Source organism: Aulostomus chinensis, chromosome 7 (assembly GCF_037954235.1).
Source record: "Aulostomus chinensis isolate RoL2024-O1b breed Wild chromosome 7, RoL_Achi_v1.0, whole genome shotgun sequence".
Lineage (NCBI taxonomy): Eukaryota > Metazoa > Chordata > Actinopteri > Syngnathiformes > Aulostomidae > Aulostomus > Aulostomus chinensis.
Window position 1 is genome coordinate 27,693,143 of NC_141326.1, and position 24,837 is coordinate 27,717,979.

The 24,837-nt window shown below is 45.0% G+C and overlaps 1 protein-coding gene across 7 annotated transcripts in view; it reads right to left on the reverse strand.

Annotated features, from left to right (window-relative positions):
* Positions 1-24,354, reverse strand: part of LOC147259342 (suppressor of tumorigenicity 7 protein homolog) — a 44,434-nt gene extending 20,080 nt beyond the window's left edge. The window contains exons 1-2 of one of the 7 annotated variants that reach the window (XM_086209673.1): positions 24,101-24,353; positions 13,552-13,587 (exon numbers count right to left, since the gene is read on the reverse strand). In XM_086209673.1, the coding sequence (XP_086065799.1) occupies positions 13,552-13,573 (22 nt within the window). In that variant the 5' untranslated portion in view covers positions 13,574-13,587; positions 24,101-24,353. Of the gene's footprint in view, positions 1-4,647; positions 4,773-13,551; positions 13,588-13,961; positions 14,108-24,100 lie in introns of those variants that run through there. The other 6 variants (XM_086209671.1, XM_086209676.1, XM_086209674.1 and 3 more) reach the window with 6 other exon arrangements.
* Between the last annotated feature and the right edge of the window lie 483 nt (positions 24,355-24,837).

Here is a 24,837-nt window from a genome sequence, read left to right on the forward strand (position 1 = left end):
AAAAGGGTCTTTCAGCTGGTGTGCGGTGAAACGGGGCTAACAGCTGCTGGCAAGCTTGCACTGATGAGAGGACGCTGGTGTCCGGATGGCCACGGACTCGTCTTCTCCACCGAGCCGACAGACGACGCTTAAACCGACGGCGCGCGGCGTACTCCTGTGAAACAGTACAAGAGGGTGGGTGCGTTCCGAGAATTGCAGGTCACCCTTGAAAAATAAGCGCAAGACTTCCTGCTTTTCTTTGCTTTATAACATTTTTAGCCGAACGTGTCTGGGATTCTGACCACCGAGAGTGACAGTTGAGGCATTAACAAAAAAAAAAAAAGAAGAAGAAGAAAAAAATCACACATTGGGTTCTGGGAACATGCCTGGAAACTTTTAACAGAACCTCCATTTAATAGACTAAATAAGTAAATGAATTACAGATGTGAGTTAAAAAGCAAAGATGAGTTACAATAAGATTTAATTTTGTTTTTCCTTCTGGGAAGACGAGGTCAGCAGGGGCACACAAGAGATGCTCCTTTTACTGGATGTCCAGAAGTCATACATCCTTATTTAATTACATAATCCTCCGTCCCGTCCTTCCCAATGTGACTACAGGAGCAGAATATCGGTGCGACTGGTTTCATTACAGGATTTATAAAAGACGGAGACGGGTGGGAGGAGCGCTCGGAAACCTGAGGGACGTCCAAAAGAAAAGATCTTTTTTTTCCCCCCTTTGATGCGGATTTCCAGGGACATTTTGTCCTTGTAAGAGACGGTGTAACTCTCATCTGAGATAATGGACTAAAAACTGCAGAACTGCACATTCAGGGTCCCGCAAAAACTTTTTTCTACCGACGGCAGCGAGCAGCAACGATGACGGCGTTGCTGTGGGCCAACCAGGAGGACGGCATCACCACGGGATTTTTTTTTTTAAACGATGGATTTTGAATCGTTTCTGATGCATTTTAAGCTGTAGAATAAAATACTGACATATCTTGTGTCTGCATTACCAAACAACCTTGTTTTAAGAGTTTAAACCGAAGGCTCGTTAAAAAAAAAAACAACAACAACATTGACTTTGGGACAAGAGGCGTCGGGGCTGGATGTTCCACAACACTTGATTATTTCCAGGTTATAAGCCTCACTCCTATTAAGTACATTTTTGGCACTTTATTATTGCTTCCCTTTTATTGCTGTGGTTTCGTGTTTTTTGTTCTTTTGATTGCAAATTGCACAGCCGGCAGAAACTATTAGGTAAACTAAGCCAACACCTGTTTTGTAATAATCTCATTTTTCCACCTCATGTAAAGCTTTATTTTTTCCATTGAAATTCTTTTCTAAATCAATTAACCTTGAAGATTGGAGCAAAGGACGGAAGGAAATGAATAAATTCATTTGTTCAGCAATGTCTGAAGTAATGATATTTGTAATCTTTTAAAAGCAAAAGTTGGCATCAAATGATGGCCTCGTGTATGTGGTGTTTTATTTTCTCAGAGGCAGAGAAATAAAAGAGAAATGCTTTGACACCGGATCCACATTCCACGGTACCGCCACCCTCCGTGTTGGAGCCAAAACCAGATATTTGTAGGCTCCGGATCATTTATAATGGGACATTTTAAAGCCTTTCCACACAAGACTGTTTTATAGGATGCATATTTTAAATCTGTAATCCAGATTCATCCATCCATCCATTTTCTACCGCTTATCCTGTTGAGGGTGGTGGGGGTGGAGCCTATCCCAGCAGCCTTCCCCCTGGACAGGTCACCAGTCCATGGCAGGGCCAACACATAGAGACAGACAACCATTGGCTCTCCAGAACCTACGGTCAATTTAGAGTATCAATCAGCCTCGTCCCCTCTTGATGTCTTTGGACTGTGGGAGGAAGCTGGAGTACCAGAGAGAACCCACGCAGGCACAGGGAGAACATGCAGGCTCCACACAGAAAGATCCCGTGCTCCAGCCGGGGCTCGAACCCGGAACCTTCTTGTTGTGAAGCGACAGTACTGACCACTGGTCCACCATATCGCCCTATCCGTAACATTCATTGCGAAAATTTGCAGTATGAGACAAATGATGGCACCAAGCAGTTAAGATGATTTTGTGTTTGTCTAAAAGAAAAAGGAAAGGTTGGGTTCATCCCTAAAAAAAAAGAACCCTAAAAACAAAACAATCAAACAAAAAAAGACAAGAGCAGGGAGAGTTTCACCTGCTGGTACAGAAGCTGTGGAATTGTCACAATCGCTTCCGGGTGGATTTCAGGATGTTCGTGGTCCAGTTTCATAGGGTTTGCTGGACCCACACATCAATAAACCAAGACCGCAATTTTTTCCCGTCAACCGACTGATCCTGAACAGTGACTCTGAATAGACAATCAACCGCTTAAAACACTTTGGAGGTTTCAGAGAAAAATACTGACGGATGAAAGCCTCGGCGCCGGTGTCTAAATATCGTTGACAACACATGCCCCCCCCCCCCACACACACACACACACACACACACACACGTCAGCTTTGACTAAGATGCTTTAATACAGCATCTTTGATCCATTTTTTAAATATCAAGACATTCTTACGATCTAACTCGCTAACTTGGGCCACGACTCCATGGCTCCTCTCTAGCTCTTGGCCTATAATGACTGCTGTGACACTCACCAGTGGGGACACAGGCAGAGGGCATGTTAGGAGGATAACACGATAAACTGAAGGGACAAATTCTAACAGGCAGATTCAGGACTAAATGTCACCGGAGACAACAGGAGATCTGACCTTTGGTGAAGAGAGGACAGTCATCAGACTCCTGGTCTGACCAGAATGATAAGAGACACACACTCAGGCTCATGAAATCCCTCTCTAGCACACAGCCCCGCGTATTCACATACGTGTCTTTCAAGCCTGAACCAGAATAAGCGCTGGGGCACTTGCGGCTGAAATATGCCAGGAATCCTTCCACGATAATGAAGTGGAGCTGAAATACTGATCAGGGATATTTAAGGGTTAGCAGATACAATCAGCTGAAGCTTAAGTGTTAGTTGTCTCAATGAATGTGTTCATCTTAATTACAATCACTACCGAAGCTCTGATGCGATAGGATTTGGACTTAGATTGTGATCTTCAACATGTGAAGCACATGATGAGTTAGTTTAAGATAACCTTGGAATGATCACATAACCTTGGGAAGAGCTAACGCCACTCGAACTGCTAACTACACCGGGTTCCTGCGTGACCTTGAAGGGAGGCCGTCCTAAGATTCCCCACAACCACCGCCTTTTAATGAAACGCAGGAGCTGAGCTTTTTCAGAGATGCAGTTGAAGGAATTCTCAACCACTATCACCACCAACTAAAAGTACAGAAATCAAGAAGACGTGCGTCCGGACCCGGCAGCACAGGAGCTCGAAAGGACACGTTAAAGTCAGATTATCACGAGAAGCGATGCGCATCAACACCAGGCAACACTGCGATCTAACCTGAGCTGCAACTCACTCCTTCCTGGGTGCACGTGCCCGGCGTGTTTGTTGACAGCACTGATAAGGGAGCAGCTTGTAGCGCTGTACGCTTGGCTCTGATTAGTGACTGTGTCCAGGTCCGAATACGTCCACTGACCTTTGAGCAAGGCAGCTCGTAGCCAGCAACTGTCACCAAAGTAGCAGCGGAGAGTATTGCTGTGTCTACAGCTACCACAGATTTGTGCACAAGCTCAAGATACCATCCTACAGTAGTGTTCTGACAACACTTTTCTCTCGAAATATAAATATGACGCACAAGAAAAAAAAACAAGACAAGCATCAACAACAAATATAGAAACGTGTTAAGTTTGTCTTTATGTTTGTGGTCGCTAATCATTTGATGCGCGTAGTGAGTACAAAGACTAAATCTTCTCAGAGAGGAAAGGAAAATAATGCCTTGCTTCTAAAAAATGTTCATTTTGTCTTTGGTGTTTTTTGATCCTATAGGAACAGCGGGGTTAAGATTTCAGTGGTAAAGTCGAGATTAAAGGGCTGGATTGCAAATATTGTAAACTTCCATTGGCATCCATTGAGAAAAAGAAAGTAGAGGAAGAGGAAGAGGAAGGGAGAGATTCATGTGGTGGTTTGCTTTGTCTTACTTGCCGGCTGATGGATAAACTATGGCCCTGGTTGTCTAATTCTCCAAAAGTTAAAAAAATAAACAAATAAAAATAAAAACAGTGTTTTGATAAACACTGCGAAACAAGATTTTAATTTCAAACTTACAATAACGCAATCACTGTAAATACAAGAGAGCAAAGAAAAACACACGGATGCAAAATATTAAGATTGAGTGACGGTCGCTGGAGCTAATCTAGCTGAGCAGAACAAGCCACTATGTAAACAGATCGCAGCAGCTAGCATTCCCCCCACACACACACGTGCACACTGTACACAGCTAAGACATCAGAGGGCAAGCCACACACACACACACACACACACACACACACACACACACACACCAAGCAGGCCTCTGCCGCTCACGCACTGAGCAAACTGTCCACTTCATTAATAACACTACAAAATGTAAAGGGCCACCAGCTGCACTCAGTACAAAGGCCATTTGTGAGATAAAAGACCAGAGACAAAGCTACAGCTACAGTTTCTGATTCCTGACAAGACACAGAATGTCAGCAGCAAACCAGCAGCACATTTTACTTACGCTCCATTCCACGGAAACATCTACCACATCCACCAGCACGCCAGCGAGGCCTTCTGAATAAAAATATCTATCTGGGAAACACAGGGAAAGAGGCTTTCTTCCCTCTTCTCCTCCACTGTCCTCATCGTAGAGCAATCTCAACAGCACGTTTACTAGCGGGGGGCCCCTGGTCTGGTTGGTCTCTCTTGATTGGCTGTGGCTTGTGAGTGACACCAGACCACCGCAATTGGAAGTCAGCGCCGTCCTTCTCTGCCTCTAGCAACCCAGCGGAACAAGTACGGGGGGTGGGTGTATGTGTGTGTGAGTGTGTGTGTGTGTGTGTGTGTGGGGGGGGGGTGTCTGTAGATACCAGTCCAACCAATCCATAACATGGATTTTAATGAAGTGGGGTGGGGGCGGGGTGCTCCTTAGCCTCCTCATGCAGACGTAACCATGACAACCCCTAAATGACCTGACAGCAGAATGGAAGAAGGAGCCTCGTCCGTGCAGATTTACAGACAATCAAGGAAATATTTTCAAAATGCATTCACTCCCGATAGCCACCAGACTTCCAGGTGGCCACGAACAAGCTTTACATTGGAAAACGTGGGTTAATAGCAGCGTTGCTGTGGCCCCCCCCCCTCCCCCCTCCCCCCTCCAGCAGGCAAGGGTGAAACATTATCATTTGCTTCCAGTGAGCACAGAATTTGCCACTTGATCCATTGATTAGAATCACTGACCTTCTGGTTACGAGACACTCTCTTTCTTTCTTTAGCCTACTGAAATCTCAGAGAGGGGAGACGGAGAGAGCCCTGGAAAATCAAATGGTGTAACAAGGTAACTGCTGCAGCTCCACGTTGGCGTTTGAAGATGATGATGACAAATGCGGTGATTTTCTCAGTAAGATCCAACTGAGGCAATTCAATTATCACCGGGCTTCCTTGAAGATCCACTGCGAGGAATTACAGCGGCCCTCAACAGCCCTGTAATGTACTCCCCCTCAACACAGTCGCCGTCATACTTCCAACTACGGCTGTTAATAAATAACAGGACACTATTCTGACACAATGAAGCCATTCCAGAACCAGAACTTATCCATCAATCTTTTTGAGTCTTAGATGATCTACAGTACCACAGGGGTGCCATATTTTTGAAGGCCATCCCACAAGTCCACCATGGGCTCCCCCCTGAACCCAAGCAACCTTTGCGGTGAGCAAGAGTTTATGAGACTTGCACGTTTTGTCTGGCAGGATTATTTTCACAAATGAACAGGACTTGTGCAACTGCCGGAGGAACAGAGCTGTTGTTAAGCTACGAAGCGGACGCGAAATTTGCGGTCTCGTTCAGCCACCTGTTAGCAACCACAGTTTTGATGTTTAGACGAATGAGCGCTTCAAAATGACTCGGGCCACAGCCGTGCGCGGCGTTGCTGATACCGCCATCTTCTGGCGGCAATACACAGCCCGTTTCCTTCATTCCAAACCGGTTGGAAAAAGACCAGATGCCTAATGTGCACCACAAATTACGCAACATTTGGCTTCAAATTTGCTTGACGATTCAACGGAAACACGGTTACCGACAGGCTGAGACTATCATTTTGTTGACTGCTTGCAAAGCAGCCTTCAGAGACTCTCGCATACCTCAACAATACCCATGAATGAACTCTGAAAGTCTGCAAATGCTCAGAGAGCTCCAGAAGGTAAAGTACATTTCATAGAGAGTTAATTCCCCCCCCCCCCCCCCCCAAAAATATGACTGCCACTCATCCTTAAAAACACTACAGCAAACACTTAAATTCATCACCGCTGACTGGCAGAAAACTGCTGTGCTCGAGATCCACAGCGCTTGTATCAACACTCACTCGCTAACGCTGAACTCCACTTTTTACTCCTAAAAAATAAATAAATAAATAAATAAAATCCGAACGCTGACCTGTGGCTGCTCTTGCCGTCACCATTCCTGCATGCTGTCCAGTCCCTCCAGCACCTTCATTCTGCACTTCCAGTACCGCAGGAAAACAATTACTTACATAGTTTCAGAATTTTACCATGGACTTGGTAGCAAACTCGGATCTTGTGACGTCCCAACTACAAATACTCTGGTGGACAACAAACCCACTTGACCTCTGGAAATGGCAGTGGTGCTGCTGCACAGAAAATGTGGCTCAAGTATTCTGGAGGAAACTGAACAACATTCATGGCGAGTGCGGTGAGCGAGCTGCGACTGAATTCCAGAGCAACAGAATGACCTCACCTCCCCTGGCTCTGGCCAAGCCTATGATTATTAAAACTCAAGAGACTCGGTTCTGTTACTGTTGGCACAGGCCGCGCACCGCTGAAGTTATGGATGGCAGTGGCAAATGGCCTGGGAACTGATCCCGTTTGCTGAATAGTTTCCCAACCGGCCTTACGTCCTTATATGGAGATTTGAATGCCAGTACAAATGACTACATATGAGGTAAATACATCACATAATCAACGCTGACATTTGTGTTTGACCAACAAAGATGACACAGTTTGCCGCTTCTTTGCTTTTTTTTTTTTTTTTACGTTGACAGATTGTCAAGGAACAAAAATATATTTATAATTTATATATCTCCGTCGTCGTCCTCCGCTTCATCCGGTGGGTCCGGGTCGCGGGGGCAGCAGTCTCAGCGAGGAAGCCCAGACTGCCCTCTCCCCAGCCACTTCAACCAGCTCTTCCGGGAGCATCCCGAGGCGTTCCCAGGCCAGCCGAGAGATATAATCCCTCCACCGTGTCCTGGGTCGGCCTTGAGGCCTCCTCCCAATTCATATGTACATATATATATATATATATATATATATATATATATATATATATATATATATATATATATATATATATATATATATATATAAATATATATATATATATAAATATATAAATGGGAGAAATAATCCAGCGATAAAGAAGCAGATAATTATTGTGGTCAGTCACTCTTTTGAAGTCCATCTCCAAAGATGAAGACAATTATTAGAAGCCATCTGACTTTTGCATTGTTGAGACACTTCATTCCCCACAAAAGAGGACACCAGGGGGGGTGTGTGTGTGTGTGTGTGTGTGTGTCCACACTTAAAAACACACTTATATTTGAGTGGATTTATTTGTGGAGCATTTAGACAAGAAATACGCGTCTAATATATTTTGTTTGCTCGTGCAAACTCCACTTGGGATCGCTCTCCCGAAGGATAATCCCAATGGCAAAAATCAGTGAAGGTGTTTTCATTTATTTTAAATTTTCACAAGGATAGAAAATTAAATACAAATAATAATAATAAATAAATAAACTGACAATTAATTCTTTTGAGCGCTTTGGAAGAGGAACAAAATTTGGGGCGCACTAAATGCCTTCTGCGTGTCAGACACTGATATAATTTGCTTTAAAGGGTCGTAATCTTCAGTTCATTAGTCTTAAGTATTAGAATTGCAATACTAGTGACGACCTACTGATTGTTCACAACGACAACGTTTAAGTTTTCTTCATTTAAAGGAGTAAGGTGGGTATGAGCCTTGCGGAGGGTGAGGTGGGTCCTGATTGTGAGGATTAAGGGTTAAAGGTCATTAAGGTCCCATTTGGGTCTCTTTCATGGGATAAAGTCCCGACTGAAGATCCTTTATCTAAAATAAGCCTCCTTTATGGCTCTCAACTTCCAGCCGCTTTGAGCTCCCGAGACAAAAATAGCGTAAGTCAGCAGTTACCACAGAAACCCGATCACTGCCTTTTTTGCCATTTTTACGAAGGTTACCAAAGCAACGGGGACAGCTGGTTGCTGTCAAAGTGCAGTTTGGCTTTCATCAAACGGTCATTTCCAGTAAGCACCTTATTGTGCTCACGGGCACTGACAGAGAAACAAACAAATGCTACATGCAATCTGCAGCTTCCCCAGCACGAGTTCAAAGCCCATTAGTGGCTTACGACTGCACTGAAAGATGACGTGATCTTGTCAGGCTGGAACCGAAATAATATCCAGCATAAAGAATATAATGGCTGGTGATGAAACGGTGTGGCCAACAGCAATCCTCCCACAATGAAATACATGCCTCTCTTTCTCAATTGCATTTCCCCGAGCTCAAACTCATCAGTTGGCATTACTGCTGGGAATCAAAAATCGATCTTGAACAGAAATAGCTTGGTCTACAGTTAGCGTGGCAGGTTTCAGCCCGAGGACGCTCGGGTACGTCTTTGTGAGGCAGGTGGGACGACGTCTGAGACTTTTAGAATCCTTCTCCATCGTGATAATGCATTGCATCACCCGAGTAACAGTGAATATATATATAACTGATTATGTCCCCTGGGATTTCTGAGCCAATCCATTGATTTCGCCATCATCTGCCTCAGATTGAGGTTTCAAGCCAGTGCAATGCTTTTTTTCTTTTCTTTTCTTTTCTTTTCAGCTGCCGCTGCTCTGCTCAGACAGCTGGTTGGCTACTGCGGCGTTGTTCAATATCACGTAACTACCAACTCTGTGGAAGTGCAAATGATTCACTTTTGTTATAATTTATGCTCTTCTGCTTCTTCTTTTTTTAACCGTCTTGTTTTAACTTGTACGAATCCGAGCTTTACATTTGGTCTCGCGTCATTTTGGCTGTCTTCCTGTGTTCTGAGTATCCAGCTTTCTGCATTGTTTGTGAAAGAACTTTGTAACCCTTTGTAACCCCCCCCCCTTTTTTTTTGAACAAGTTCCAAAAAACAAAGCAACTACTGGTATCATTGGGCCGTGCGGCGCCACCTAAAGTTTAAGAGTGTACCCTACAGAGAAGGTGCAGCTAATGTCGTGACAGGATCGACATCGTATAGGAACACGGACACGTACGGGTCACATCCCTGATGATCACCTGCTCTCTCGCGATATCCTACCAGTAACACAGTTGTGCTCCCCGGCTGATTACAGCGCCGCACTTCTAAACTCCAACTGCTTGCCACCGGTCCACGTTTTTGCTCATTACCATGAAGTTGCACAGACTTTAAAGTTTCCGACAGCCACACTGGCTAAGATGCTGCCAGAGGCGGCAGCTACTCGCCGCTGAAAGACAAAGTCTCTCATATTAAAAAAAAAATGACTTTCCAGCCAGTGTGCTTAATCAATTCGTCCGGGATAACTACTGCCAGAAAAGTAAGAGACAAAATCCTCCACAGAATAATGTCCAAACCATCACTCACTGAGCCAGTAGTGTACAAAATACTAACCCAGGGGAAGCTATGTTAAAATATTAATAATAATACTAATAAAAATCTGGTCTGTGGTGAACACAAGCACTCTAAGTGCTTATAGATAATATCCCCTGGGACTCTGCAGCTGCTTCGCAATTGCCGGTTCAAATATCCAAACGTTTCAGTCTTACATGTCCAGTAATTCCATCGTAACACTCTGGGGTTCACGAGCAGAGTCTCAAGACTCCAACTGTGCGACTTCAATGGACCTCTTCCTTTATCCAATGATTAGAAGTCATCATTTAACCTCTGATAACCACAGACTTAGGAACTCTCTCAACAACCTGTCAGAAGAGAATCAATAGGCTGCAGCACTGATTGAATAGCTAAGGAAGTAGTTCATCTAACGAGAAAGTTTCTGTTTTGAATCCGACCAAGTTTTTGGAAAGAGTTATTTGGTCCCCATGTACCTCACTTCCTTTTAAAAGAAAAAAAAAATCAATACCCCTTCAGCCAGGAATAACATCTTGTACCACCTGGGAAACTGCAAGTGAAGACCTCCATTTTGATGAGGTGCAGACTTTATTGTACAGCTCCTGAATCATCAATGCCTTCCTCATGACATCCTACAATACCCAGGCCAAAGGAGAAGGGGAGAAAAAAAATGACAAAACACCATCAACCGAAACCTGCGTTGGATTGGTTGGCTGAGGGAAGAGATTGGGGTCAGGGAGGTGACATCTGATCAGGTCAAATGTTTAGAAATGAGCTCAGTGTGAGTGCGTGTGTGCGCGTGTGTGTCAAGGTACTTGCATTTACCCAGAGGTGTTTCTGCTCATACCGAGGTTGGTAAGGTGGATTTATAAGGAGGTACAGACCGCACAAAAGCACAAGTCTAAATTTTGACACATTAAAAAGTACGACCTTGAGTCCTGCAATATTTCTCAAGTTTAGTCTGAGCTATCGGAACTACATTTATTTTTTAATAAAACAATTATATTTGCAAAGCAGTACAGAAAGTGCAGGGTACCAACAATGAGGCTGTTGGGTTACAAATTCCAGGTTCGATGTCTTGCATCGGTTCAAACGTATCCAGAAGCCCACCCAACCTGGTAGTAGTACTACAAAAAAGATGCGTTGTTTGAGTTTTGAGTGCATTCTAATGAGGTATTGATCTGGGAATCTGGGACTATATTTGCAACTTCTGCTTTCTACCATGTAATTTATGCTCTTTTAATAAATCCATCCTCAGATGCATGTTTTTTTTTTGTTGCCGTTGTGTTTTTTTTTTTTGTGTGTGTCTGTGAGACGGCGATAAAACAGAACGAAAGAAACACTGCAGCAAGTCTTTCGCCAGCTGCTTAAATTCCGTGACAATTTGTTCTGGTTTGTGGGATCGTCGTTTATTACACCCCACACAGAACAAGCTGTGACATGGCAGTGTATCGCTGCTCTAACCTGACACAAGATTTTTCAATTTTCATTAAATACGCAGTTTGCCGTCCCCCCCCCCCCAAGTGCAGGTTAATTGTCTATAAATGACACAGACTGCTGTGGCCAGATTCACGCGAGGCTACAAGTGTCTCTGTCAAAGCCAGGTGGCTCGATGACCAGCTTGTACCATGTGACCCATAGCAGCTCCTGCAAGCGAGGGAATCCACCAGGAAAGAACCAGCTTTGTCAGCTTCATCAAAAACCTTGAAAAATTTTGACAGTTGATACTACAAGGTAAAACTGACTTAAAAGTGTGCTTCTTTTTTTTTTTGTGGTCATTATAATTCGAACCCTGCCTATTTAAGACGTTGGAGCAACTGTTTGCACAGTAAATAAAAGCTGGTATGATGCAAGCAAACCGTGCGTTTATTTGTCCAGTCAGGGTTTACGGTCGCTGTTGTCATGTTGTTTACGTGTTGCGTCTCTCCTTGACAATCGCCAATCGCTCTGATATTCGTTAAAAGTTTAGCCGATGCAGGTTGCAGATGCCATGATGAGAGGTGACCCAGCAGAAATGCAACATTAGCTTTCACGTGATCTCGGATTTAAAAAGCCATCTCCTGATCCCATGCTTCGCCTTTACATCCTGCACCCTGGCCATGGACAGCATCTTTGAGAGACCTCCAATGTAATTCATTATCCCTAAAATTGTAAATTGATGGGGTCGATCCACTTGTTGTTATTGGGGCATGAAGTAAGCACTCGCCTCTCTCAGGCTTTTGTGCAGTTATCTGAAAAGTAAAGTGCTTTTTTTTTCCTGTCTAGTCCTCTTATGACGTTTCTATCTCTTTTGACAAAGTACATCGCACACGTATGTCAAGACGGATGAACATCCACACAGAGAGAGAGAGAGAGAGAGAGCGAGCAGCCAGGAATCAAAACGCTCGGCTGTATGAAGCTTAGAAACATGTACAAATTAGAAACAAAAACAAGAAGGCTATAAAATGGCAACAAAAACATTTCTCTTTTCATCAGACCTGTAAAATAACCTAATTATCAACTGTCATGAACCAAATTTAGAAACTATAACTTAATTAAGTCAACGATGTGTAAAGCACAGCAGCATCCAGCTGTGGTATTTCCTCTTAATTTCATTCATGTCTGTTTTATTTGTATAGTACCAATTCCTAACAGAAGTTATCTCAGGGCCATTTTCCTACAGAGCAGGTCCAGACCATGCTTTCCCGGTTAAGAAAGCCCTGTCGACACAAAAAACAGACCCAGTAGGCTGAAAAAAAACTCAGGACAATGTCCTGCCAAACTGACTAAGTGAAAACATTCATTTTGACCCTCAAATGACCTCAAATTCTGGCGAGATTACAGCGTCTCAGCCAGGTTCCGATGACAATCTAAATGTGATCGGTTCTCAGGTGCCCTTCTGGAATACTCCACGGTGTCAGCGACTCAGCTGGCAAAGATTCAGCTCAACTGTTCAGGAAGGAAACGGTGCATGACAGCTCTCCGTCACTGCAACACAACAGCGCAGCTATGTGTGCATGCTAGCCTTGACCTGGCATTAAAAAAAAAGTTATTTGCCACTCTGACTGTGCAGGCATGACAGAATCAACTGGGTCAGCTCAGCCCTGCTTCAGGCAGGTGTGGACTGAGGTGTCTGGGTATTGATCTGAAGAGGGTGGGGGTGGAGGGGGTGAAAGGGGTTCAGCCAACCTACATACCAACACCTCAACTATTCTGAGAGAGGCTGGACGCTGCACGTGTACACATACACACTCAGCAGCAGTTTGTTACATTAGCTTCAGCAGCATCGGTGACTGGAAATGCTTCCCTCGCACCTTACAGCAATGGAGTGGAAGACAGAGGAGAAGGGAGGCAGACGCTTCTGGAAACGACACAACTCTGGAAAAAGCATCCATCTTCTGACATGCTCACTCATCATATCCACACAAACATGCACAAAGACACGTTCACACAGCATAGCACCGCGTTACCCTCAAAGGAGTGAAAACACATCCAGACAGGAGACCATCCCAGACAGGCTGAGAGTGAGAGAATGCGAGGCAGACAGTAAGCTCAGCAGGACGAGCTAGCTTGTAGTGCCGACCCTCCGTGCTAAAATGGTAGATCCCAGACTTCTCCTCATGCAATCTGCCACCAGCAACCATGGAGGCAAAACAGGAAGAAGAGAGGAGAAGCACGAAGAGACATTTTCTTCATCTCCGCTCACTGAGATAAAGCATACACACAAGCAAAGAGAGATACAATAAACACACCAGAGGTGGGAGGATGGTGGTACTTACATGAGGACTCTGTGCCGAACATGGCTGGATCGGGAGCTGTGATGGAGAGAAAGGAGGAGGAGGATGAGAAGGAGGAAAGAGAGGAGAGAGAAGGGGGAGGGTGACAGAGAGAGAGAGAAAGAGGGGGAGAGAGAGAGAGAGAGAGAGAGAGAGGAGGTTGTGAGCAGGCAGCTACACAGCAGGGGTCATCAAAGAAACACAATGCAGCCAGCCAGCCGTCGCTGCCTCCCAGACGGCCAGATGCCCCAGCTACGCTATTTGTCACTGCTGTAAAATCCCTCCTCCACACACACACACACAAACACACGCGCGCACGTTCAGTTTGTCCGACCGCAAATATACTTGAGGCCTGGGGGGGGGGGGGGGTGTTAAATAAATAAATAAATGTATAAAAAGAAGAAATCCCTCACAGCCGAGGCAAAGTGTGGTCAAATCCAGAGAGGTGGCGTTAGCTAGCTATCGCATCTTTCCTCTTTCAACGCAGTCTGTGTTGTTCTGTCAGCCTCTCCATTACTCCACAGTCGGTAAGGATGAGAGAGGAGAAGAGAAGGGAGACAGAGGCTCTCCCAGGGAGAGAAGGGAGAGGACGGGAGAAGGGGGGGGGGGTGAGTGAGCAACTAAAATCCAGTGAGGAGCCAGAGCCGCTACTGCTGCAGCCGCTGTAAGACAATAGCGATACAAACACAGAGTGACGTCACAGCACAGGGCGAAGAGAGGGAGCTGTAAAAAGACTGACTGCTGCTGCTGCTGCTGCTTGATGGAGAGAGAGAGGGAACAGAGGGGGAAGAGGGACAGAGGCAAGGAGCGTGAGGGGAGTAAAGGAAGGACACGGAGACAAGGGGGAGCACAGGACAAGAAGGGAACGAGCAGAAAGGGGTTAAAAAGATGATGTCGAGGTAAAGGATTTTGATAGAGCAAAGGAGGGAGGAGAAGAAAGCAAATGGCCAGAGGAACAGAGAAGGACGGTAGCTGGGGCCGAGGGGGAACTGGAGAAAAAGAGCGGGAAGTAGGCCAACCAAAATGAGTTGTGAACTCGGGAGCTAAAAATGCTACGGCTACGAGTGGACGCGCTTAAGGGAGTAACCAGAGGGTCAAGGGGCTGCAACCTGCTGGTGCAGCTGAGGTTGTTCCAAAGTGATAACACGTGAACGTAGCGTGACGTTAACATGTAGAGGAGAGTGAATCACCCTGATACCAAGAGGAGATCACCAAGACATGTGGGTGGTGACAGCGACTATTTACGATTAACGGTGCAGCCCTGACACCGAGTACCAGAGACCGGTGTGCGTTCGCCTGCTGCTAAAAACACCACACGCACGTGGTCACTGAGAACCAGGCAGCGAAGCTCCTGCTGTGACCACATCACAAACCAGACCTGCATTCAAAGAAAAATAAACTCAGAATCATCAAAATCAGATTTCCTCCTTCCTCTTCAGTCTTCGAGCGGAAAACGCCATGGAAAAATTAAGAAAATATGAACCGTCATTGCTTTGAAAAAGTGGAGAGAGAGGAAACACGCAAATAAATCCGTCCTCCAACTTGAATTATTTCTTCTTCTTTTTGATCCCCCACTCACTAAAGGGAAATCAAATGTGCCATTTCCATCCGCGCCGTTTGCGGTCATTTCTTCAACACTCACGATGATATCAGCTCACGTTAAAAGCCCAAAGAGACATATTACGGTTGCATCAGATATCATGGGTGGTTTGGTTTGCCAGGAGCTCACCCAGGAGCAGACAAAGCCGGTATTGTTTAGATTTCTCCCTCATCTGTTTTACTTTCGACTAACAGACAGTGAAAGTATTGCCGGCTGCACCCCTCACTCTCTTATTAAAGGTCGAAGCAGCTCATCCATCCTCTTTCTCTGCAATCAACGTGAGCAAATAAACCGAGACCGATCATCCAAACCAAGACTCCTTAAATGAAATTTAAAAGTCTGTGATTTACATGGGCAAACTGGCAAAACCAAGAGCAAAAACAAAAACGAAGATGCCAGAGACCAAGTTTCATCTCCACCCAATCTGAGCAGGATATGCGTGTGAGTCACGGGTGTTTTTGAGCACAACTATTAGTGATACGCACTGTAAAGCCTGCCTGAGGCCGGGGTATGGAGCCTTCAGAGAGCTCAGCAACCGAGCAGCAGAGACGCACACTGGGCCAAATCTGAATGGAATACAGTGGGGAGTCCGTACGACAGCCAGCTAACCTGAATAGATGGGAGGACAGGCGGACGTCCTGGTGGCCCCCCGCTGTGAATGAGGGGAGGCTAGCTAGCATGTGGATTAGCTCAGCAGCTGAATAGAGGAACGTGTACCGATGGAGGCCTCTCTATTGTATCTCACTCTGAGTCACCCTCCTCCTCCTCCTCCTCTTCTCCCCACTCTTTGTCCTTTGAGCACAGGCAAGGGACACCTTCTCTCCTCCCGCTCTTCCACAAAAAAAAAAAAAAAAAAATGTTTCGCTTCGCTTAACTTTTCCTTGCAGTACTGGGTCAAAGCATTAATGAGCTAAATCTCGGCTAAGTCACTCTTCCGATGTAGGCGATCCTTAATTACCATTAAGAACCATAATTTTGCAAGATACTGGAGGGAATATTAAGACAAAGGGCACAAATTACCCTTCAAATTTATTAAAAGCGTTATAGAAAAAGTACCACAGATCAGAGTTGAATTCCTACTGTGTTCAGTTCAGCACTGACAAATGTGTAATATCCTCTGTAGGAGGAATCGATACATGATTATATCCAACTTTTGCCTCAATCATCTTTTGATATTTTATATTTATGCTGTCTTACATCCTGGATGTCTGTCTCATGTCTCACGTTTTTGCATGGCTCTGTCCTGTATGTTCCATCTCATGTTAAGCGACCTTGGGTCCCAGAAAAGCGCGACATGAATTAAAGTTAAATTTCCTTAACAATGAAGTTGTGAGTAATAATCAATTTAACTATCATGAAAAAGAATCGCTGTGAGGTTCTTCGATACTTAGCAGCCCGGCCGATGCCATTATTTTTGACTCTTCTTGCAGTTGTGGTGTGATTCACAACATTAAAGACAATCGCCATTCTGAAAAAATCCTTACCAAACTAATATGTTGACTTCAATTACGATTTTCAGACTCTGCAGTGCCACAAACACTATATTTTGACTCTGAACAGCTTCGAATTACTTAATTTCTATTTCCTTTCTTAATCCGTGGGTTGAGGCCATAAAACCGTACCTCAAACTGAAAACTATGTTTGAAGGCGAACGGAATGATCTGAGCCAGTTGGCTGCTTAGTGGCACGTGAAGATGAATGCTCTTTGCAGCGAACAGCCACTCCCTCCACCCTCGCTGAAGACGACTCCTGGGGCCGCGTTAATTACACGAGGGGCTCACTCTCAAACACTCCTCCGAGAGGTGAGGAGGACGTGCGCAGGTGATCGTTGCAATACGCTCCCCTCTGGGATCACATCTGGTGTGATCTGCTCTTACGGAAGCATTTCAGAGTTTCCATCCCCAATCGGCATTGGTATGATCCGAACGGGGGGGGGGGGGGGGGGTGGGGTGAATGGCTGCTCAGGAGGCTGCGACGGTGAAGTTGCTGCTGCCGTTCACAGGGGCGGGATGAGGCAACTGTTTGCAAAGCCTGGCTTGGTCTTTTATGACGAGTGAGAGGATAAACACTGGAAAATTTGTTCCATGCTTGTGCAACAACAGTGTGCCCTCAGGAGTCACAACTGTCCCAATTACCTGATTTGATAGATGTCTTTCTCTGAGATAAACTCATTTAGTAACTGAATTTTTATATAAAAAAAAAACTGGAAATACGACACGACAGTGTTCCTTTCAGATTTTTTTTTTTTAAGGATTAGACCTGAAATCCCCATACGACTGGACAGAGGATCAAATAACCTGCATCAATGACCATGACATTTTCCTTTTACATTTATTGTGTTTTTACATAAACCAATTGTAAAACAGCTGACGAAGGGGATGAAGAGAGAGCATCCCTCCAGAAAAAAAAAAAAGCAAGCCATAGTGGAAAAAGCACTCCATCTCCAAGAAAGTTTTCTGATCCTGCAGGAGAACCAAGCCAAGCGAGTCACTGACGACTCACTGCAAACGCCTCTTTCTCTTCTAATGTTTGCTCGAGTGACACACCCGAGCACCTTGCCTCAGTCTCAGTAGCACAGCGATGATTAGGATGCAAACTTATTGCCATAATAGCGGTGAAACCCAGGTGGGGGGGTGCAGTCAGTCACCGGGGAATGGGACAACACTGTTGTTTGATGAATTCTTTGCTTAAATCAGTTCTGACACTGCCTCTCTTCAGTGGAACTGCACGCATGAACAAAGTGCACCTCATTCTACCCCCGCTTCCATTACGAAGTACCACCCCCCCCCCCTCTAAGATTAAAAAAAAAAACAGCTCTTGCTGGTTGCTAAGCAACTGAAAATAAGCGTGAGAGGAGTGTGGTCATCCATCGGTGAGAGGACAAATGAGGAGGATAAAAGATGGAGAGGAGTCTATCAGAACATGTCAGGATTAGGCACTTGATGTTGGAATGAGCGCGCCAATGAAGAGGTGAGAGGGAGCGCACAGCAAAACAGCAGCGCATCCCTAAATAGAAAAGTGATGAGTAATCACATTTAACAACCCGTCCTTATTTTCTGGAGGAGACTGAGCACTGTTGGGACCGAAGAAAGGAAAGCATCCCAGAGTGGCGAAGCCTGTTGTGGAGACGGCAGCCAGACGACAACCCAAGCCTGCACCCGAGTAAAAACAAACGCAACCGCTTGTGCTTGGTCGTCACTTCACTTAATCATTCGGTCGCACAGAAAACGTCATTTCTGCACCGCTGCTAATGACACGCCAGTCTGCTAGAGCTGGAGACGTGTTGCTAGAGTTAGCCAGATAGATGGTGGCGCAGAAATGACTTTAACACGTTTAGAAGTCAAACTTTACAGCATTTCCAGCGTCGGGTTAAGTTTTGAAAAACCCCCAACGTGTCACAGATCAAACACCACGACATCGCCTAGCTCGCTGGTCAGAAGAGAGAACCGTCTTCATCCTGACCCCAGGAGCAAACGCTACACGTAATTAACAGAAAACTGCTTTGATTAAAGTTGGGTTTTTTTTTTGTTCTCTTTATCCAAGGTGGGGCTCTAACCAGATCAAACCTCACCTCTCGCAGCAGCTGAAACCACAGATTGTCAAATTTTGTGCTTTTATTCAGCGGCAGACTTTAGTGTCTTTGACCACAACACTCCCTGCATCGTCGACGCGCTTCCTCAAAGGAAGGAAAGCCGTTGAAGTGAGTGAGCAAAGGCAAACAGCCTGGGCTTGTCACTTCTTCTTCAGCTGTCCTTTTGAAAAATTACCGTTCATCTCAATAACTCCAGACGAGCTCAACTCACTCAGAGATTGTGATACTTCTTTTTTTCTTTTTTTTAATCTTCATCCAGAGTACATTTACTGAGCAAACTGTGTTTTTTTTTACACGTGTACTCTCCTCTTGGCCGGAGAAGTATAATTTTCTCTATTTGTGTCCCTGTTTGGTTTAGAGGTATAAAGGTCTGCATTAAACATCCATTGACAAACTCTCAAAGCACGTCGTCCGGAGAGGCTGCAGGAATAATCCACTCAAAAGTCCTGAGGTGGCGCCGCACAGCCTGGGCAACTAAATAACCTGCCGCCGCACAGATGTTTCGGATATGGCTTCGCTTTTTGCAGGGTATCGTCTGAGCATTTATTCATTTATATTTAGCGGGTTTTTTGTTTTTTTTTTATGTTTCAGTCGAGAAACACACGTTTTCAAAACTATCAGTAATTCACATGCGTTTTCCTTGATAACCGAGCAGGTGGACTGGCGATACCACGAGTGCCGTGTTACCACTTGTGTCACCGGTGTGCTTTTGAAGAACTGAGCATCATCAGGATCAAGCCTGTATCATCATAACAATCAAACTGAATCATGGGACATTTCAGGTGAGATGTCCATGGTACTACACAGATTGTCGTTTGCGTTAATTCAAACGCGCAGGTGTTCAAACCTGGTACATCTAGAACAGAGTTTAAACACGGGCCATTAAACATCAAACTCTCTCTGTGTATGCAAACTAGGAAGTGAGGATGGGGAACAGCGGGTGGGGGAATAACTGTGGCCGTTGGTTCTCTTTGGCACACTGCCTGGAACCAGTACCTTTACGGGAAGTCCCGGGGTGGCCTATACATGAAGATGACCACAGGGACAAACGGCATTCAACAGAACGCAGCACAAAGACTCCGGTCCTGACTAAATTCCCCGTTCGTCACACAATTATTTGTTTTTACAGATTTTTAAGTGGCTGGCGATGGTTTAAAAGGTTGCCCCCATGGTGGGTACTGAGCAGCCCAGCACCAGGAGGGCGCCAGCTTGTTCAGAAGGTAATCAAACAGTGCTTCCCTATCCCACGAAGAGTTTTAAAAAGGGTCAAAACTGAGACTCCAACACCAGTAGCACCTCCCGTTTGTGCTCTACGTATTTACGTATCTAACCTAACCCAACACCCCCACCCCAGCCTGGAATTCCTTGATCTCCCTTCCCCGTCTGTCCATTACTCTCCCATCGTCTTTGCTAGAACGTCACGGTGTTGTTCGAGAACCCATTTGCACCTTATGGATTTTCAGGGTTTGACTAATCCATCCTTTGTCCCAGAGAGGACGTCACCACGCTCCGTTTGACAGGTGACACTGTTCAGGCTTCATTCATATTCCTGCTGTATCACTCCGTTTTTGTTACGTTTTGATAGAGAGAATTTATTCACACACAAAAGAAGGTAACTCGCTGTTTCGACTGACAATATGCATCAGACACATTCCTGTTGACACGCATTTTAAGATGCGTTCTAGATTTTCACATAAACAAGCACTAGAGGAGAGAAGCTGATGGCCCTGGCGGAGGTCTGAGAGCCTCCTAGTACGCACTGGAAATAGTTTATTATCCACTATTTCATGTAGACAGAGGAAGTTGTTTACTGCACCGGCTAATCAGACCAGAATTGACTGCACATTAAACCTCGTGAAACACTTATGGTTACATTGCGGTCAAGGTTGAGGGGTTTGTGTTCTGCACAAGACATTTAATTTTGACTAAATTGAAATCTAATGAGGTGGTCTGTTTCCATTTACTCAACGCTCAACACCCGGTCCTGTTGTGTTGTTGTACCTGCACTGTTAACGTGTCAACTGTGGCGTGCGCTGGTACCGTGGCGTGACCTTTGCCTCACTTGGCCAGGGTGACATGGTGGGTCTGATATGAGAGAGCCAGCTGTGAGGGGTCCAGTGTTGGTCTGGGATTACCGCTTTAGGGACCTCGGGTGCAAAGGTCTGACTGGTGATCCGGGCTCTCTGTTCTAACAGTGAGCATCTGATTGAACGCAGACAGAAACTGGGAGGACAAACAGGCTTTAAGTGTAGAATTATTTTGGGGGTTTTTTTGTTGTTGTTTTTTTCGGCAGGGCTGGGCGAACATTTCTGTCTGAGATCATGTTACCAAAGCAGTGAATTGGCTTTCTGCTACGTGGAGCCGTCTGTGGCTGTGATTCTGGATGTGCATTTTGTCATTTAGCTTTTTTATGGAAACAGCACCAAGCACAACGACTACCAATCTGCAAGAAAAAAGTCTTTAAGTTAGCTTGAGTGGGTTCTTTTTTCTTTTTTCTGTGAGATGGAAACATCTAATTTGAATAAAATTAGATGTAGCAAATCTTCAACTCAAATGGCTGACTGGCTGTTTCCACTGCGTCGTCCTGGTTATTCCAGAACTTTGTCTTTGTTTACTGAGAGGCAGCGACAGGTCCAACACGAACCGGTACCAAAGAACAACTTGTTAGACCAAAAGTAGCTCCTCAACATCTCTCTCCGCCTGTGGTTTTGTTTGTTTGTTTGTTAGTGGGCCCTGCTGATACCGTTTTTCTGTCTTGGAACTATAACCGACAGACCATAAAAAAAAATTTAAATCAACTTCCTACAATGGGAAATTTTATTTTCATTTCTACAGAAATTATGACTCTTTCAGTTTCCTCAAAATCACACTTGGTTCCTGGATCTTTATCTCACCAAACAACTCTTAAAAATAAGTGAACAAATACTGTTCTACTCCTGCTGAAAAGAGGTACAACTAGAATACAACTGAAAATGAGTTGCTGTTTATCCAGCTGTGTCTGATATATCTTTTGTTTATTGAGCAAATGTGAATGCAGCAGCCAGTGAAGGACAGGAGAGGCTGCAGGTTGGTTCTGGAGCTCTGCCTACTCGCGTACGCCGCTTTCCCTTTGTTCGCTTCCTCAAACTGGGCAGGCTCAACGGGGCGATGGAGCTTTAAGCGTCTGCAGGTGACGCTTTATTTTGAAAGCTGACTTGTGTTGAGCTGACTTTGTCAATCGTATGGAGATTTCCTGTGTGGCTCTGTGCAGACCAACGCGCCGTCCATCAAACAGACACGCCACTATTCCAAGCAAACACTGTAGCGAGCGACCTGTTAGGAATCGGAGAGACGTGGCAGAGACCCGCGGGTAACGTGCATCTGGAGGGGAAATCCCTTCATCGAGATTTTGAATAAAGAGTGAAAGGGGAACTAAAGGAAGCCAACCAACCTTACAAAAGTGGCAAGGAAGTGAAAGTGTGTCGAACGTCTGATGCAACGCTCTCAGGTTAGCGCCAGGTCAATTTGGGCGAGGCAGTCCAAATACAACATCCTGCCCCGTGAAGCAGCCTGCAAGAATCCCTGCGGCAGACAGCGACTGGCTGCAGGCCATTCGTTAAATCTGATAAAAGGCGACGCCATGCTGGCACAACACACAACCAAGGTCACGACCTCTAGAAATGTACCAGCGCTATGAATAAATACAGCACTTTGAGAGGAACTGTCGTCAATCAAATCAAAACGGCATCATTTAGGGTAAATCAGGAAAATTGACATGGTGTTATAAATGAATCATTTTGACTACCAAGCTAATAAAACCTGAAAAAACAAAAACTAAAAAAAAACTACCAACATATTTCTCTGGTAGTACTTTGACATCCTGGTTCGCTCGTACGTGGAATCAGGCCATTTGTTCATTTGACATTTGTGAACACAACAGAAGACGTTTCATGATCACAAACTGACACGTTACTAATATAAGTGACGAACATTTTGGAGGTTTGATGCTCCTGTAAAAGTCTGTTTTTGTTGTTGTTGTTGTTGTTGTTTTAAATTCAGCGTACGAGCTATTATCTGAGGATTTGTTGCTGGGAAGAAGGGGCTTTGAGACCCCCGTCAGGCTGTGTAGATTTTAATTAAGATTGGTTTATAGAATCTCCCGAGCTGCAAAAGGGATTAGAACTTAAAATAGAATAACTAATAAACAATAGGAGTCATGCTATACACCAAATTATCATAATCATATTAGCTACCATCCCACAGAGGTAATAAACATAAGAATTAGGTTATTAAGGCTCCAGGGCTGACGTACCATTTCTTGGGTCTCAGTGAAACTGGATTTTTGGGGGCCGATGACAACACCAATATTTATACATTGATCTTTTCATTCCATATAGGCTTTATTTTTATTGTGATTTATTCTACTCCTTTCACCCCCCCCCCCTTTTCCTGTTTTAATGTATATTTATTGTAGGTAGTGTGCTCTGCCCTGTGCTCTCATCTGTACGTCATGCTGCCCCTACATTTGAATTTCCAGGTATTGGGATCAATAAAGTAAATCTATTTATTTATTGATCACTTGCCCCCCCTCAAGCTCCAGTCTGCAGCCTAATAAAAGACAACTGGTCAGCAACACTGGTGCTCAACACCTGCCAGAGGTGGAGGTGACCAGGCAAGAGGCACTCACGCCACCCCAAAGCCGGCACCTCCACCTGCGGTGGGACTCTGATCCATACTGCTGGGCTCTCCTGCCTTCTGCAGCCGCAGCCAGCTGGCTGTCTCAAAGAGCACATTCTTCCACCGACTGCAAGAGCAAAGTCACCGGAGACTCATCACAGGGCTACCGAGAGAGAGAGCGAGAGAGAGAGAGAGAGAGAGAGAGAGAGAGAGACAGACAGACAGACAGAGAAAGAGAGAGAGACAGCGAGAGAGAGAGGTCCAACCCTAAAGGTCAACAGGGAGCCGCCAGCTCTATTGTGGAGTTTATATATTTATATCAACAAAAAAACAACAGCTCTGATTCTGAATCAGTCAGACACAACATCGAACACACTCTTCTACACACACACACACACACACACACACACACACACACCAGTCCACTCATACTATTGCACCGCTTAGCTTTACGTTCTTCTCTCTGACAAATATTACTAATAATGATAATAATGATAAAAGTATCCTGTGCGTGCCTTAACACACCCCCCACACACACTTCCAGGTAGCAGTATTTCCATTTAAACGTGGCTAAGTGAGCGTTAGCCCCTCATCATGCTAGCTAACAGTTAGCTGGCTAAACTTTTTCCAAAAAAAAAAAAAAAGTGAGGAAGCCGTCGCCGGCAGCGGTTCGGGAGCCGTGGCCGGTGGCCGCGAGAGCCTACCTTGGTTCGAGTTGCGAAGGCCGGTTGTATCCGTTATTCGTAGCTAGCATTTCTTCCACCAGCAGCGGTTTCACGAACATGTGCCTCGTTTCCACCGCGGCGGTGGACTGTGTAGACGTGTCTGCGACAACTGGCTGCTGGCTAACGGTGGCTAGCAGTTAGCACCGGTGCCCCGGACGGTTAGCTCCCGCCGCCCCAAGATGGCGCTGTGACTGAGTTACCTGAGGTCCAAAGTGGATTCATTATCCACCGACACGACGTCATTATTAATCTTTGACCGTTTAATGGATTAAAACACAATTAAAACAAAAACAAAACAAAAATCTTCAAAAGAGAAAAGTTACGTCACTGCTCCACTGTGAACTGACAATTAAATATTTGTGAATTTCATCAAAAATAAATTATTGTCCCACCTGTCCTCGTGCAGCACCTCAGGTAAATTATTTTTTTTCCCTTAAGTTTCCCAAATATTATCTCACTACTAATTTTTTTTTTTTAATTTCTCCTTGGTGGTCGGTATGTCAGTGTTTCCAGATTAAAAATCGGCAGAACTTTAGGGGCAAAGACTCAATTATAGTTTACCTGGTTTGTTTTTTTGTTGTTTGTTTTTATGAATTCACAACACCGAAATACATCAAGTTTTTAAAATATTAATATGTTGTTGCCTGATGTTGGCCCGGCACCAAGATGCCTCTAAATAAATGATCAATTTTACAGCCACAGTCCAAGAGAAGCCT